At 35.7% G+C, this 13,225-nt stretch overlaps 2 protein-coding genes and 1 long non-coding RNA gene across 7 annotated transcripts; 1 reads left to right on the top strand and 2 right to left on the bottom strand.

Annotated features, from left to right (window-relative positions):
• Positions 1-75: 75 nt before the first annotated feature.
• Positions 76-3,925, bottom strand: si:dkey-16n15.6. Of its 2 annotated transcripts, XM_087264648.1 has the most exons (8): positions 3,823-3,925; positions 3,609-3,685; positions 2,794-2,945; positions 2,646-2,719; positions 2,393-2,548; positions 2,202-2,313; positions 610-862; positions 76-517 (listed from the first exon to the last, which is right to left on the bottom strand). In XM_087264648.1, exons 2-8 carry the CDS (start codon positions 3,670-3,672, stop codon positions 84-86), a joined length of 1,245 nt encoding a protein of 414 aa, XP_087120774.1. In that variant the 5' UTR covers positions 3,673-3,685; positions 3,823-3,925; the 3' UTR covers positions 76-83. The 2 variants fall into 2 exon arrangements, with proteins under 2 accessions (XP_087120774.1, XP_087120775.1); XM_087264649.1 differs by lacking the exon at positions 2,794-2,945 and having other exon boundaries at positions 3,823-3,883.
• An 888-nt stretch (positions 3,926-4,813) lies between these two features.
• Positions 4,814-5,667, top strand: si:dkey-16n15.3. Its single transcript, NR_104072.1, has 2 exons — positions 4,814-4,980; positions 5,068-5,667. It is a non-coding gene; the product is annotated as a si:dkey-16n15.3 (long non-coding RNA).
• A 743-nt stretch (positions 5,668-6,410) lies between these two features.
• On the bottom strand, positions 6,411-13,101 carry mapre1a (microtubule-associated protein, RP/EB family, member 1a). 4 transcript variants are annotated; one of them, XM_087262822.1, is made up of 8 exons: positions 12,703-13,036; positions 12,362-12,530; positions 11,713-11,858; positions 10,980-11,178; positions 10,658-10,699; positions 9,435-9,541; positions 6,803-6,955; positions 6,411-6,716 (listed from the first exon to the last, which is right to left on the bottom strand). In XM_087262822.1, exons 2-8 carry the CDS (start codon positions 12,480-12,482, stop codon positions 6,666-6,668), a joined length of 819 nt encoding a protein of 272 aa, XP_087118948.1. In that variant the 5' UTR covers positions 12,483-12,530; positions 12,703-13,036; the 3' UTR covers positions 6,411-6,665. The 4 variants fall into 4 exon arrangements, with proteins under 4 accessions (XP_087118948.1, XP_087118949.1, NP_956158.2 ...); NM_199864.2 differs by having other exon boundaries at positions 6,415-6,716; positions 12,969-13,101; XM_087262823.1 differs by lacking the exon at positions 10,658-10,699.
• Positions 13,102-13,225: the final 124 nt, after the last annotated feature.

Here is a 13,225-nt window from a genome sequence, read left to right as displayed (position 1 = left end):
TATATATATATATATATATATATATATATATATATATATATATTTATTTATTTATTTATTTATTTATTTATTCACTTTTTCCTCTATACAACAGTAACATCGCCATTGTCCACATGGTTAATTTGAGCACTGACAGTAATGGTCGGCATCTTCACTCTCATGGAGTCCTCTGGTGGTGGAGTATGTACTTTCTCTGTGTTTGCTGCAGTTTGCATTCTGTGCTGTGAGGGAAAAGTAAAGCGGTCCAGTGGTGCGTGTTCAATTTTACAGAGGCTGCTGTCTTCACTGTCGCTGTTGTACCCCAGGTTGGAATGGAATGCGTCGTCCTCTTGAGAGGACAGTTGCACAGCAATTGGCAGCTCCTCTTCTGTCTGAATTGATTTCTCATTGAAGACTCTCAGAACATCCACTTCCATTTCTTCAGCCACATCTTGACATGGTTCAACTTTACGAAATGTATAATGTGCAAAGAGGCTGATGCAGAACATCTCCACAATTATCGAGTAGTGGTAGATTACTTAGAGAAAGGGGAAAATAGACAAAATCACATATAAAAAAAAACATTCAGCTCTAAATGCTTGAGGAAATCAAATATTTTGCGATTCTTACACTGAGAACGAAACAGGTCAGAGAAGGGAGGAGTGCAGGGGATGACATTCAGCGCACCCATGGTCTCCAGAACTCCACTCTGAAGTCCACAAAGGACCAGGACAACAATGATGCAAATAAACTTGGCTCGAAGACCATGTCCAGGCAGTGCCCTTTTTGTAGCTTTATAAAACAGCAAGTAGCCATAAAAGGACAGAAAAGTGGATATGGCAATGATGGCATTGACATACATGTTGAGATTCACAGAATTCACCTGTGAAAGACATGCAGATTAGTGACACAGTTTCGTAATAAATACATAAGCCAATGCAAACCAAATTTCTAAAGTACAGTGCCGATTCTAACAACTAACCCTAATAAGCTATGTTTCTTGAGAGCCAAATCAGCATATTGGAAATACAGGGACTCATGAAAAACATACCTTTTTAAAAATTTTAAGATAATGTTTTTAGTTTTTTTTGTAATATCATTTCAGAATATGTTTTATCAAATGCATGAAGCCTTTAAGGCAGAGATGCCCAAATAGGGCCCGTGGGCCAAAGTTGGTCCATTGTAATCTTGATTTGATTTGGCCCACCATCTCATCTGTTAAGAGAGTAAGAATGATGGAGAGGGCTGGGGTAAATGCCTTTAACACAGATCGCCGTTTCTAATTTGATGTAATGTTTTTAGTTAGTTTGTTTTATTGCTGAGTTACAAAAGAGTAAACAAATTAAATCTTTTAATGTTGTAAAGGATTTTTTCAGTAGTATCTGGATAAAGCCTTAATGACACAAGCTGAGATTGAATCACTCAGCGATGCAATCACAGACACAATGCACTCAATGGAGTGAGTGACGTCACTGTGAGGGGTAGGCTTAGGGGTGGGGTTAGATGAACGCATTAAAAAGCATTGGATGCAGCTTAGATTGCACTGCACCAGTTCTGCATCCAGAGCCCATCTCGATTTTTTCCCAGTACTGGGTTGCGGCTGAAAGGGTAAAACATATGTTGGAATAGTTGGCAAATCATTCCGCTGTGGGCGACCACTAAAATAGATACTAAGCTGAAGGAAAATGAATGAATGAATCAGATTTTTTTAAATGTGAATACTGTCACTCGACGGATAGAGAACTATGCAGAAGACATCAGCGAGGCACTGTCTGCAAAGGCAGTGTGATTCTGTTATAAATTAGATTGTTTTTGTTTTTACTGTAAAAGTTTTATTATGTAATGTAAAAATATGTATTGGTTAATATAAAGCAATGTTTTCTAGTCATTTTTAAATAATAGTAAATAAATTAGGAAATCACCCACGGCACCTATATTAACCTTCAGTCCACCACCAGCCTCATTTATGTTTGGTTTTTGGCCCTTCATAAGAAAAAAGTTTGGGCACCCCTGCTTTATAGTAAACATAGGAGAAAAACCTGACCTCAAACCTAAATGTAGTGTAGACAAATTATAACTGAAAATGCCTTTTAACTAAGCACATAATGTATGGGACCTTGAATATATCAGCTGAATTAATTTAGCCGAATGAAAGATTTTTTTTTTCCTCTGTAGGCCTCATTAAAACATTTGTATGCTCAGAGAAATAGTGTTGTACTCACATCCCCATAGTCGTATTGCTCATCAGTCCACAGGACGAGAGTGAGGAAGAACAGGATTGTTCTGACCACAGAGAGCTGAAGAACAGCCGCCATCATCCAGCTCACACTAGTCCTGATGAAAGAAGTAGGTTTAGATCTCTCCATTATGATAAGACAACCTAGTTATTGTACTTGAATGTGTGATGAAGTACTTGTTGATGTCGAACAGAGGAAGACAGCAGCAGCAGCAGCAGGGGAAGGGGTTTGGAGACACCTGCTCCCCTGCTAATGCCTCCAGCATGCGGGTATTTCCACCAAAGAAGTTTTTGATAAGACCCATAAACTTCAGGAGTGTAATGGAGTGATATCTGGCAAGAAATGCACAACTTCCATTACTTATGTGACTGGCCATTTGGGCCATATTGTGCATTACTACTCCAGCACAGGAAGTTGAAAGTTACTCACAGAGATGCAATGAAATTGCACAGAGATGATGAGCGTGGAACATATAGCGATATGATGGACGTCATTCCGAAAACCTGTCGAGAAAATGAAACGTCAGCAAAGGTTAACTAAGGTTTGAAATGAACTGACTGAGCATGTCATGCATTACTGGATAAACTCCCAGGATCCACAAACTGAGGCGTTTACGTCGATGAGAGGGAACATGACGCAGAAAGAAGCCAATCTCCTCCAGAAAGAGAGCAAGCAGAAGCACAGCAAACACAGCAGGGAGGAGGAACAGCCAGAGATCATCCTTGATCACTACAAGGAATCAAAGAAAACTATAAATGAAGCTGCCAGCAGGAAAACAGAACCATTTCAGAAGAACGTTTTAATAATCTAAAAAGCTTTTTTTTTCCATTACAGAGAATCTTTGCTACAAAGTGCATTGCAGTGATGAAGTCAAGACATCTTAAACCAAGACTAGAGGGTGCACGTAAAGATTGAGACTTTCAAAGCTGTTCTAGCGATATGCCATCAAAGGTTCCAGAGAAACTTTAGCATCAGTGAAACTTCTCCATTTCTCTAAGGATTCTTTAACTTGATAAGGTCATTTAAATAATAAGAAAAGGATTTACTCAGAGGAATAAATGCTCCTTAAGAAGGACTGGCTAAAATGTTCTTAGTACAGGTATTTTAGGTATTGCTGCGAGAAAAAAAAAAGAAAAAAAATTATAATAATATCTCATGTCCCATTTATGTTTAAAATCTTTTCGCAGCATCTAACTCAGCTCTGTGTGTGTTGTTGACTGATGAGCAAGTTCTTTGTTGTTTATTTACCGCAAATAATCATACACAGTTTACTTTACAATATTTTGCCATTCCTGTCATTATCGGGGGTTCAGATAGTGTAACTTGGAAGAACAGCAGACACACATGCTTAATTTATGAGCATCTTTCATCATGGTGTGCTGAATTTCTTACCTTTAAAGAACTCAGATGACAGAGGGATTCCACCTCCCATTAAAGTGCAGTTACGGTTCCTCATTGTTGAGTGAAATCTGAAAAACATGAAGCACAAAGACATTAAGTGGGATTCTTTAAATATCTCAATCAAAACAGGTAAATACAAACTTATCTGTAGTCTGGTGTGGCATAAACCGCAGTACAGAACTGAACTTAAATAAGCAATACTTACTCCAGATCTATAGGAAAGTGGCTTCCTATTATCTATGCATGTCTTTCTGAGCTCACTAGTCAATGATTGACTTACACAGGTAAAGAGTGCAGGTGTAGAGGGCCAAGTCCATCTTCTCACAGGTCCAGACTATCTCAAAATGTATGCAAATAATCTCACAATGATTTAATCCTTGAAAATATACATGGGACTTTTAAAAACAATTTTGTATAGTACTTCACCGATAAAATATGTAGCAAACAGCGCTCTATATGTTTCTCACTTATAAAGAACATCACAGGAGAAAGCTTTTGACTGCCACTGCAACAGACATAAATCACAGATATACATAATTTGAACAGTATTAGATAATGCATATTTCATGTTATTTTGTATGATATTTGTATAATGTTTCATAATATTTTGAATAATGTAAATATTCTAAATAATTTATATTTTATATTGAATCCACATTATATTATTAAGGTTGGAAAATAATTATATATTTATTATTATAATTATAATATATATAATTATATATATTATATATATATATATATATATATATATATATATATATATATATATATACACACATATATATATACATATATATACATATATATATATATATATATATATATATATATATATATATATATATATATATATATATATATATATATATATATATATATATATTAAAAATATATATATGAAAACTGGAATTAAATATAGGATGTTTGTCTATTGCCTAAAAAAAATACGTAAAAAATTATCTTATTGACTAACAGTTAGGAGATATATTAGGATTATTTAAAAATAAATGTTGACCCATAAAAATACTGTATTTCACCATAAAATCAACACAATACAATAAAATGAAGAAAAAAAAACACAATCACACAAATCAGCTTAACAGGGCACATTATTACTTATTATAATGTTTTGCTGGGACGCAAAAAGCAGAGCATTTGAGGGACTTTTATTTTAAAATCCAACACTGAAGAACAGACTGGAGACGGAAGTCTAGATACAGATGCAACGTTACTTTGTAAACTTTAGGACAACATGCTTCGGTGTGGAGCTTTTCATGTTTATAACATTTACTTACGTTTAATAAACAAGTGCTTATTCGTTTAATTTGAAATGCACATAGTTTTCAAGATAGCCTGATAAGTAAGTCATTTATATTAACAGGGAATCACATATAATAATTAAGTCTTAGATAAGTGAGTAAAGACTTCCTCTCATTCTCCAACACAGAGCTGTGGTAGTAAGTAAATTAAGCGATGGAAAAGCCGGATGAAGCCGCAGTCGGTGTGCAGGAGTCTGCAGAAGCAGAGGGGCCGCAGTCTCTCTCTTTTCCAGAGGTTTTCCGCAGGATTCAAGCGGGAGAGGAAGTTCCCGGACTCCAGAAGCTGGATATCAAGCCTTGCCACGACCAGCCCACGGTTTCTCAGATGCCCAGAAAAACAAAACCATGGGAAAAATAACTTGTGCCTCAAAATTATAACACGCGGACTGGTTTATCTCTTGTAAAGTAAAACATTTTGTATTATTTTACACTAATGAATAGCAGATCTGTGGATATACGTGTAAGATAATACATGCTACTTTAAGATTTAGCATCAAAACCTGCCTGATACCTACAACTTTAAAAGGTTCACGCCAAAATAAAAACGTTTGGCTCGTTTGACCATTCAAGATGTATGAAAGTTTTTTTCTTAGTTTAGTATATTTTGAAAAATGTTCAAAACCTGTATCCTTCAACTTTCTTCGCATTTGTTTTATTGATGTAAATGGTTGGATTTTTCCAACAATTATCTTTTGTGTAACGGAATACAAAACAATGATTTGGAGCAAGTGAAGGATTTCATTTTGGGGTGAACTATCCTTTTAAGTAAAAAAAAGTGAATAGTGCTCATCAAAGAATACTTTTGTTGGTCCAAAATCCCTATTGAGGCAGCTTTAAGGAAATCCACAAAACATACAGTATACAATGAAACGATCAGTCATTTTTCAATAAAAATGACAATAATTTTACAAACACATTCATGAAACAGCAGTTCACAGCCTCTTGCATGACCTATGCACATTGTAAAGGTGGAAGTATGCTGCTTAAGTATGGATTTCAATGATAAAACATGGTCTGCTCTGAGCCTTCACTTGCATTAAATGTATTAAAAATATTCCTCCAAAACTTTCCTTTATGGAAAAAACAACAACTCAAATCTCTGATGACCTGGGGGTCAATTATGAAATTTTCAGTTTTTGCAAAAATATTCCCTTAAAGACTTTGTGGATAAAGACAAGTAGAAAGCGGCGTCAACCAGCTCAAACATATGCTCTTCGTCTTGTTATTGTCAAGTGGTTCCTCATTGCTTCATGTGCTCATAAAAGGGAAATGCAAACCATTGACACACATCCTGCTTCAGAGTTAATTAGAGGAAGTGAGCGTCGCTGCCAAATGGTCAGCTAGCAGTCAAATGTGCAGATCAGACACTAGATAATAACAGCAATGTTATGCACTAACCTATACTCATAAAAGTGGCTTGCTCATGTCGGTTTCATTGTTGGCAGGTTGGACTCAGTTCTAAGTGGACTACTTTATAGAAACAGACTTTGATAAGTACTTTATTTTTTCATTCACAAAAATAGTTTTGTTTCGATGGTCAATAAAAAAAGCTGAGAATTCAAGGTATAGAAACGTCCCTGAATAAAAAGACATTCAAAAGTCAAAGTCCAAAATGATGGACTGAAGGCAAGTGCAGCAGAACAGCAGGAATAAGCCAGTATGTGCATTCGAGTGTCCAGCGGGGTCTTTAATAATAAAAAATGTAAACGGTCACCCCATGGATTGGTCAAAACTCTTCTGGTTCACCACCCTCATCTTCCGGGATTACAAACCCTTCCTGTTGAAAGATGGAGTAAAACAGAACTGAGCAGGATGAAGAAAGTTTAACGTCAGTCTTATTTACACATACTGATATTGGCTTACATCTGTGGCGTACAGAATATCCACGATCTTCTGCAGTGTTGGATCACCCTCACCCTCTTTCTCTTGACAGATGAGCTCGATGTTTCTCAACTTGCCGAAGTAGAAATCCCTTTCCTTTTCCATGTCAGCAATGGTGGCCTTCAAGTCATTTATCTGCTCGGATGAACAGAACAACAATCAGTAAAACATTCAATATAAGGATACTGAATTAAACCTAGAATTATAAAACAACCGTTACAAGTTGACCAAATAGTTTAAATTCTAATTAAATCATGTAATATAAAACAATGATGGCATTTTCATAATTTATGTTGTGAAGCTTCTTAAAGCAATGTACTCAAATAAAATACATTCAACTACATTAAATCAATCAATTGCAGCCTGTTTACACCATTTTGTTGTATAAATAGTTTAAAAGGGCACGTTTTACCCCCTTTTCAAGATTAAGATAAGTCTTTAGTGTCTCCAGAATGTGTCTATAAAGTAACAGCTTAAACACCCATTGGAATATTTATTATAGCTTTCAAAACATTAGAATTTTCTACTCTAAACACAATGTGGCTGTTTTTGTTGCTTGTGCCTTTAATGCTAAGTCTCCCTGCCCACTGTTCCCACGTGCCTGTCAGAGTGTGCTTCAGTCTCCGCCTCTGCTGTGTCAGATATACAGCACAGTGACAGACATGAAGGAATATACAATCTTTTAGTCTAATTAAAGATAAATATTCTAAAAGTGCTCTAGAAGGCACCTTTTCAAACATTTCACTTAAAATATTTCCAGAATAAAACATCATTTAAAAATACACATACTATTAAAATATGTTTTGTCAAAGTATTCTTACACAAGTCACAAATATGTTGAGTGGGTAGGTAAGTTGAGTGTCCGATTCTGCATCTCGTATTTACTACCTGGATCTTGTTTATTTTCAAAATGGTAATTATTTCTTTCATTTACAACTGGATTCACTTCATACAATTTGTTATTCCTACATTCATGCCATTCCATTTGCCATTTCTCATTAATATACAGATTTAAAACAGGTTTAATATCAGACACAGGAATATTACATTCTGTTATATCCAACTGTAGGGCTTCCTTAGCTGCTTTATCTGCACGTTCATTTCCAATAAATCCCATATGACCAGGTATCCAGCAAAAAATAATATCCAAGTCTTTAGTCTTTCAAAGGTCCACTTTTTCTATAATGCTAAAAATCATAGGATGATCAGTTTTCAGAGATTCAAGTGCTTGTAAGCAGGACATAGAATCTGTGCAAATTAAAAACTGGCGTTGCTGTTCTTTTTCCATTTGTTCCAGAGCTAAAAACAGTGAACAAACTACAGCTGTGAATATCGAGCTTTGTCCGGGAATACTGTTTCTGAAACACTCTGAACCAATCACTGCTGCAGCAAATACTCTTCCCTCTGATTTTGAACCATCTGTATACACTGGTGCATAAGTTGGTAGATTACATCATATATTCATAAATTCCTACTGATAAAAATTTGGGTGGATTTGGGTTTCCTTTCTAAACTGAGACAGGTGCATTATAATAGATGGCTTTTTAATATAGCTAGGTGGTATAGGGCATACATGCACCATTGTAATTATATCCAGATTAATATCCAACTTCTCCAAACATACACAGCACCTGTGTTACATTAATATCCACTGCTGTATGGTTATCCGTTATGTTAATGTACAAAATTAACCTGATTTAACATCCACAAACCAGGACTGAAGCAGCGTCTTTAAGAACTGTACTGACATGCAGCTGTGGTGATAAAGTGAAGACAGTAACATTTCTGTAATTATTTACAAACATGCACTGTTTTAAAAACGTTAAACTCGTAAAACTCAATCACATTTGATGATGATTGATGATTACAGCGAGCTGAAGAGATTTTTTAATCGCAGTTGCTTTGCACACGTCCTGGCTTGTTGATGTGATTATATGCTTTACTTTGGAGACACGTAAATACTCAGCTGTCAATCAATTTGGTGGGCAGAGAAACAACACTCCTATGTCACGTTGCAGTGGCCCTCAAAATGGGAGGGATTTGAATACGATTTTAACCTCAGGAATCAAAAAAAACTTTTTGTCTTTATATCACCCCAATATGACTGTGGTCACTATATCTACACACAGTTCTGTCCAAGCGGCAATGATTTTTATCATAGCTGCCCTTCAAGTAATGCATTTACACTAAAGTATATTAAAAAAGGTACACTTTAAATACTTAGATGATAATGCTACTTATTCAACCGATAAAATGTGGAATGTTTTCCACAGTTTTGCACACATAGCAGCTACACTAGGACCTATCTGGCGCTGAGGTTGGAATACTTAATTTTGAATTGTGCAAGGTAAATTCCCAACTGGAATGATTACGACTCTTGATTGTGAATGTAGTTGTACTCATAACAGGCACTATTCGTTTCTTTGATGATCACTAGTTTAACGACTGTTAAATGTCTTTGAATACAATTTTTCTTTTAAATAGTTTCATTTGAAAACTCAAAGACTACGCTGTTCAGTCTATAAGTGCATAGAATGTCATTTGGGACACAAAGTGTGTTTTAAACAAGCTATTTAAATAACAAAGCTCAAAACAACAAGAGCTGAAGCCATACCATCTGAGTAAGTGCGCCTTTTTCTTCATCACCGCTGCCTGTGCCTCTCGTTGCCGCAGGAGATGTTTTTGCTGTAGATTTAGGTGCTGCTGCTGAACGCTGTGGAGCTGAACAACATAAGGAGATCCATCACATTCTGATACATTTCATTTGTTGTTAAGGATAAGGTCAGTTTTATAGTTTTATTTTTAAAAAATAAAAAAAATGTTTATAGAAAATTAAACCAATAAGAGCCCTAGACCCAACAATCTGTGTCTCTTTGTTTAGTGTTTTGTTTTTAGAAAAGTGCAGTATTTGGAAATGTATCACCACACTGTGAGAAAATACCACCAATGTGCATCAAATAACGATAGGTTTACATGACAATGTACTAAAAACAGACTAGCGTTAAATTATATGAAATGTTGTTTGTTTACACACAATAACAACAGCTGGCATTTTTCTACAATTTGTGCAACCTGAACTGCCACTTGTTCTTTAACACATTCTATAAATGTGGTTATAAAACGGTCTCTGTTGGTCGTGATGCAGCAAGCGCTAAAAGAGGATCTACTGCACACAACTCGAAAGAAAGGCTGATCTATCTGAATCCCCCATTTTGTAAAATAAGTTGTAATATTTTACTATCTGCTCTGGCAGTGATTGTTTTCTTTCATGAATAAATAAGATAAGCAAATTTCAAACCGTTTTTATTTTGTATTTTTTTTTTTAAAATGTATTGTTAATATTTGACTTGCGGATCACAAGGGTACTAGGCTACTCTTTTCTCTTTGTGGATAACCATGCTGATCAGCCACCACCAATGACCAATTCTGAGCCAGGAAAAACCATGTAGTGGCTAGTATGATGGCTGAGATGTATACGTAAACTCACCAGCATCTGTCATCTTAACTTTTAAGATGACTTATCGTGAGATAATTGAGAGATGTATAACAGTGATCATTAGAAATGTTTGTCAATTTGCATCAGCTTTTCATTAACATTTAAAAAAAAAAATTCACATTTGTAATGGAAATGGTACTAATCTCAAAATGATCAACGACAATATGTATGCCAGGGCAATAGGTCGCGATGCAACTTTTTACAGAAATGCTGATGTTGAGCACGTCCATATGCCTACAGATCGAAATCGTAAAGCCATTTGTGTTTTCAGACACTCAGAACGTGGTGTTCTGTTTTTAGTTAAAACCATGTCATGTAAACCACTAGAACTTATATCTCACCAACAGGGGCCATTGGCTTGACTGCAGGTGTGATGCCTGTATCTGAAGTAAACAGAAAAATCCATGCACAGGCAATGTGAGGCTCCAGCTATTCTCACACATGTAAAAGCAGCTAAAGCATGTAGAACTAGCCCACGGGTGCGTGACTGGGTCACACCCACATATTTTAGCCTTAAATCCATAGCAGCTGCAGCTGCCATGCACCTGTTAGCATTAGAACAGCTAGCTTTCCACAATGACAAATCCAACATACTTTTAAAAAGGTTATTTGAATCTATAAAGACTGATTTGTTAATCTGCAGTTATATTGAGACCTCCTTACCCGAGCTAGGTTTCCTTGCCTTGTTAGCCGTGGCTGCTGCTGCTGGACTCTGATTGGTTGGAATATCTTGTCCCTGTCGAGCGGCCACCGGATCATATTCCTTCCCATCATAGTTTGCATCGAAGAACTTTTTAAACCACTGCACAAACTCAAAGTTGTCCTGAAACTTGCCCTTCACAAGCTTATCAACAGGAATAATCTGCAAAGAGACAGATGATAGTTCAAAATAACAAGCCAAAATCAAGACACGCAGTACATGAATCAATGCCAAGAAATCCTATTTTGCTGTTCATGTCGAATTTTACACATAGAATAGTTAAATACAAGTGTCTAAATGTAAATGCTTATACTTTTTGCCTATAAATGTGTAAAACCTAGTGTTTTGAAGATTGAAAAGGACAAATAATAAATATTTTTATTGCCACTGTGATCCTTAAATGGAGCCTTTTAATATGTTAAACTAGAGTATTTAAATAGAGTAATTTAATATGTTAGAGTATTTAAATAGAGTCTTTTAATGCGTTATAAAATATTCATTGGGTTTAATATGCATGACAAGATTTTCTGCTATATAATCTACTTGTTACACTGATTTTTTTCTGATTTCATTAATTTATCTGTAAATCATGGTAAAAGTGTATGATATACATTTTTTAAGTGAAGAAAAACTTTTTAATGCAAAATTTCAAAAACAAAAACTGTGTGCGTTAATAAATGTAACTGGTTAACATACTTTACTAACACCCATCTTTTTAAAACTGGCTTGAAGGAGTTTGAAGTTATGGATGTATTCGTGCTCGAGTTTGGCCTGGAACTTGACTTTCTTCAGTGGAAGACACGATGGGAACAGCATGTCCATAAAGTGACAGTAAGCAGCACCTTAAAAGACATGAACAAAACAGAATCAGCGAATAAAACAAACAATAAATAAATAACTACACATTTAACATCCAACAAAAACAAAAATAACCTCTCTCATTCTTACAATCATTGTCCATCCCTTCACTAAGACTGAAAATAATTAAAAAATTGTTGAAAGCCTGTAACCTTTAACTTCCATGGCATTTGCATTACCTATTATAGAATTTGATGGTTACAGATTTTCAGCTTTCTTTAAAGTGTCTGCATTTGTGTTCAACAACAACAACAAAAAACTCAAAGGTTTGGAATCACTTGAGGGGCAGTAAATATGTGAGATTATTTTTTGGTGAACTATCTCTTTAATATACTAACAACCCATATGACAAACTCATGTCATCCCACTATTATAACATGAAAGATAGACTTTGTGATTACCTCTGAACTGATGCTCGTGTGTGTAATGTATTGATGCTCAAGCTGAAAGTGTGTGAAGGGAAGAGGCCAAACAGCTGCTCACTGACCTGTGCACAGCTGCTCGATCTTGGCATGGTTCATCTGTAAAGACTCGTTTATCCATGTGAGCATGTCATGGCGGCTGAGGTTTTCACTTGTCACCGATGTCGAGAACACGTTCACAGCCATGACTGAGGCAAAACCGAGGATTTAAAGCTGATAGAGATATTCTTTCCGCTGATGTTGCAGAAGAGAACGAGAAGAGAGATTGCGTTAAGCCTCATTTCCTTAAACATACATTCACACCCTTTAACCCTCAACCTACACCACCATAATTTTTACTTCCGAATGTTACTTGATGTCAATTAAAATGTTTGGTTTTATATTTGTATCCACAAAATCAAGTTACTTTTTTGTGAACTTTGTTAACGTTAGATGCCGAATGACCCCTGGTTTGAGCGTCAAACTAGTCTGTTAGTGTTGTTTAACTTCATATAAACAGTTAACGCGTCACGGAAAACCGTTGCTTTTTAATCCGCTGAAGTTTTGAACGATAACGTTTACGCTACCAATAAAACAAACAACGCGTCGTTTAAATTAACAAAACTACTATTAAAAGGCGTGTGAAAACAAAAAAAAGTGTGTAAAGCCTATTAAATCAATGTTTCTTCTTACATTTAATTATGAAAGTCCGCGCTCTGCCGGGATCTTCCGTTTCACCGGCGTGTCGTTCGTAAAGCGCCGCTTCAGCAGCAGCAGCAAGCCTGAAACCACAGCAAACGCTCGATAACTAGCCCCAGATGTCAAAATAAAAGTCATCAACCTACTATATCAAACCGCTTTCTAACAAAATAAAAGTAGTCACGTCAAAATAAAAGTCACTAAATTTAACCACTTATGTATTTTAGAGAACAGTCGATGTAAAGATTTGT

Source organism: Danio rerio, chromosome 8, assembly GCF_052040795.2.
Source record: "Danio rerio strain M-AB ecotype USA chromosome 8, GRCz13ab, whole genome shotgun sequence".
Classification (NCBI taxonomy): domain Eukaryota; kingdom Metazoa; phylum Chordata; class Actinopteri; order Cypriniformes; family Danionidae; genus Danio; species Danio rerio.
This window is presented reverse-complemented; position numbering and strand designations above follow the sequence as displayed.